This window comes from Perkinsus marinus (genome assembly GCF_000006405.1).
Source record: "Perkinsus marinus ATCC 50983 genomic scaffold scf_1104296951510, whole genome shotgun sequence".
Taxonomy (NCBI): domain Eukaryota; phylum Perkinsozoa; order Perkinsida; family Perkinsidae; genus Perkinsus; species Perkinsus marinus.
Genome location: NW_003209259.1, coordinates 1 through 1,561, shown reverse-complemented (window position 1 = coordinate 1,561; position 1,561 = coordinate 1). Strand labels below are relative to the sequence as shown.

Below are 1,561 nucleotides of genomic sequence, written 5' to 3'. Positions count from 1 at the left end.
TGTCGTATAGATAGTCGTATCTGACACTCGAAAGTCTACCACCATTCCATAAAGCGTCTATCCAGACAACACTGTCGAACTGCCTCGCATTTCACTTGACAATTCTTAGCGAAGCACAAGCCTCGTCATCAACTCTAACACGTTATACCACACCTCTCTGAAGTCAAACAAAATGTTCTGTAAGGGACGTACGCTATACTGTGCATCATTCGAGGGCAAAGATGGACACACACAATGATTGCACTCCCTCTAGGGTAATAGCCTACACGTAAACTCTGAAAGGGAACCTCTCATAAATCATGATGCTCAAAAGGACGTCCATTGCCCCAGCTGCTACGGAAGACCAGGAATCAGCAGCCTCGTAGTAACTGAGATCTGGATATTGGGCCCTCCGTGCGTCAAACACATACCCCGATTCTGGTATCCAATCTGCCTCGTTCGTGGACGTAAAACGCCTCCTGTGGAACGACAATACTATGAACTCGACGGCGATGAGGATGAGGAACAATGGGATGGACCCTTCGATGTAATTGTAGTATACCAACTCTCCTACCATAAAGCCATATGCAATTCATCGGGCAGCACATAGGGGCCTTACCGGTGCTCAGCGAAATGACTTTTCTTGGGACGAGATACTCAGAGAAAGCCAAGGCGATCAATACAGCGCCAACACAGATGCTAGCTTCCCACCTAGGGAGGCGCTGAATGAACTTGTTGTCATTCACCATTATAAACCACTAAGTTTACAAATCACATGCATATCGTCATAACAGAAAGTATCTTCACAGTCGACCTTCGTTATTACTGTGCCGTGTCTCAACACAGCCTGAGCCGTAACCAACGGCTCGTATGATGATTCTCAAGTCGAAAGGTGAAGTCCACACCACCCACACAAATTCCCCCATCCTAATTAACACTTGAGTCACCGAGACACCTCAGCAACCCGACCGAGTCATCACTATCGTTGTGGGGAGCAAACTACCCAGGCGACTCTCCTATTAAGGAGAGATGCCTCATCTCTAGACAACGCGCTTGAAAGCATGTTCAACATAGAGACCAAGACATTCGGTATACAAGAATACCGTAGCCCAAGGATTAAGTGCTCAGATGCTCCAGACATGGTCGGACACGTAACACATAGTCTTACCACTCTGGATAGCATCTTCAGTTCGCTTCCTTCGCAGGCATTACCCTGTTCAGGTTCCGACGGTGATATCTCAGCCGAGAACCTCCAATGAGGTTGGTCTCAGCACCCGTGCGAACTCTAGAGTATAAGAGATTATACAATGATATAATTCATATCGAGTTTAGGGTCGATAATATCAATTCAATGAGTACAGGAAAAGAGCATCATTTTGAACTCATTTGGCGATTTCAACATCGCAAGCAGTAGCATGTCTCTTGGACCAGAAATATAATACTGTAGCCAGGATCATAAAAACCGCCTGGAAAGAAAGTTGAAAGATCCACAGTATCTTATAAACAGTGCGAAGATCGATTTGGAACCAAGTAAACATGATGAGGGAAAGGATAGTTGACAGGATGTATGCAGTAAGATTGT

The 1,561-nt window shown here is 45.6% G+C and overlaps 1 protein-coding gene across 1 annotated transcript; it reads right to left on the bottom strand.

Annotated features, from left to right (window-relative positions):
- Positions 1 to 262: 262 nt before the first annotated feature.
- On the bottom strand, positions 263 to 728 carry Pmar_PMAR015727 (hypothetical protein; the record flags this gene model as incomplete). Its single annotated transcript, XM_002777526.1, has 3 exons — positions 263 to 368; positions 411 to 549; positions 599 to 728. The coding sequence occupies 3 exons, from the start codon at positions 726 to 728 to the stop codon at positions 263 to 265; spliced, it is 375 nt and encodes a 124-aa protein (XP_002777572.1).
- Positions 729 to 1,561: the final 833 nt, after the last annotated feature.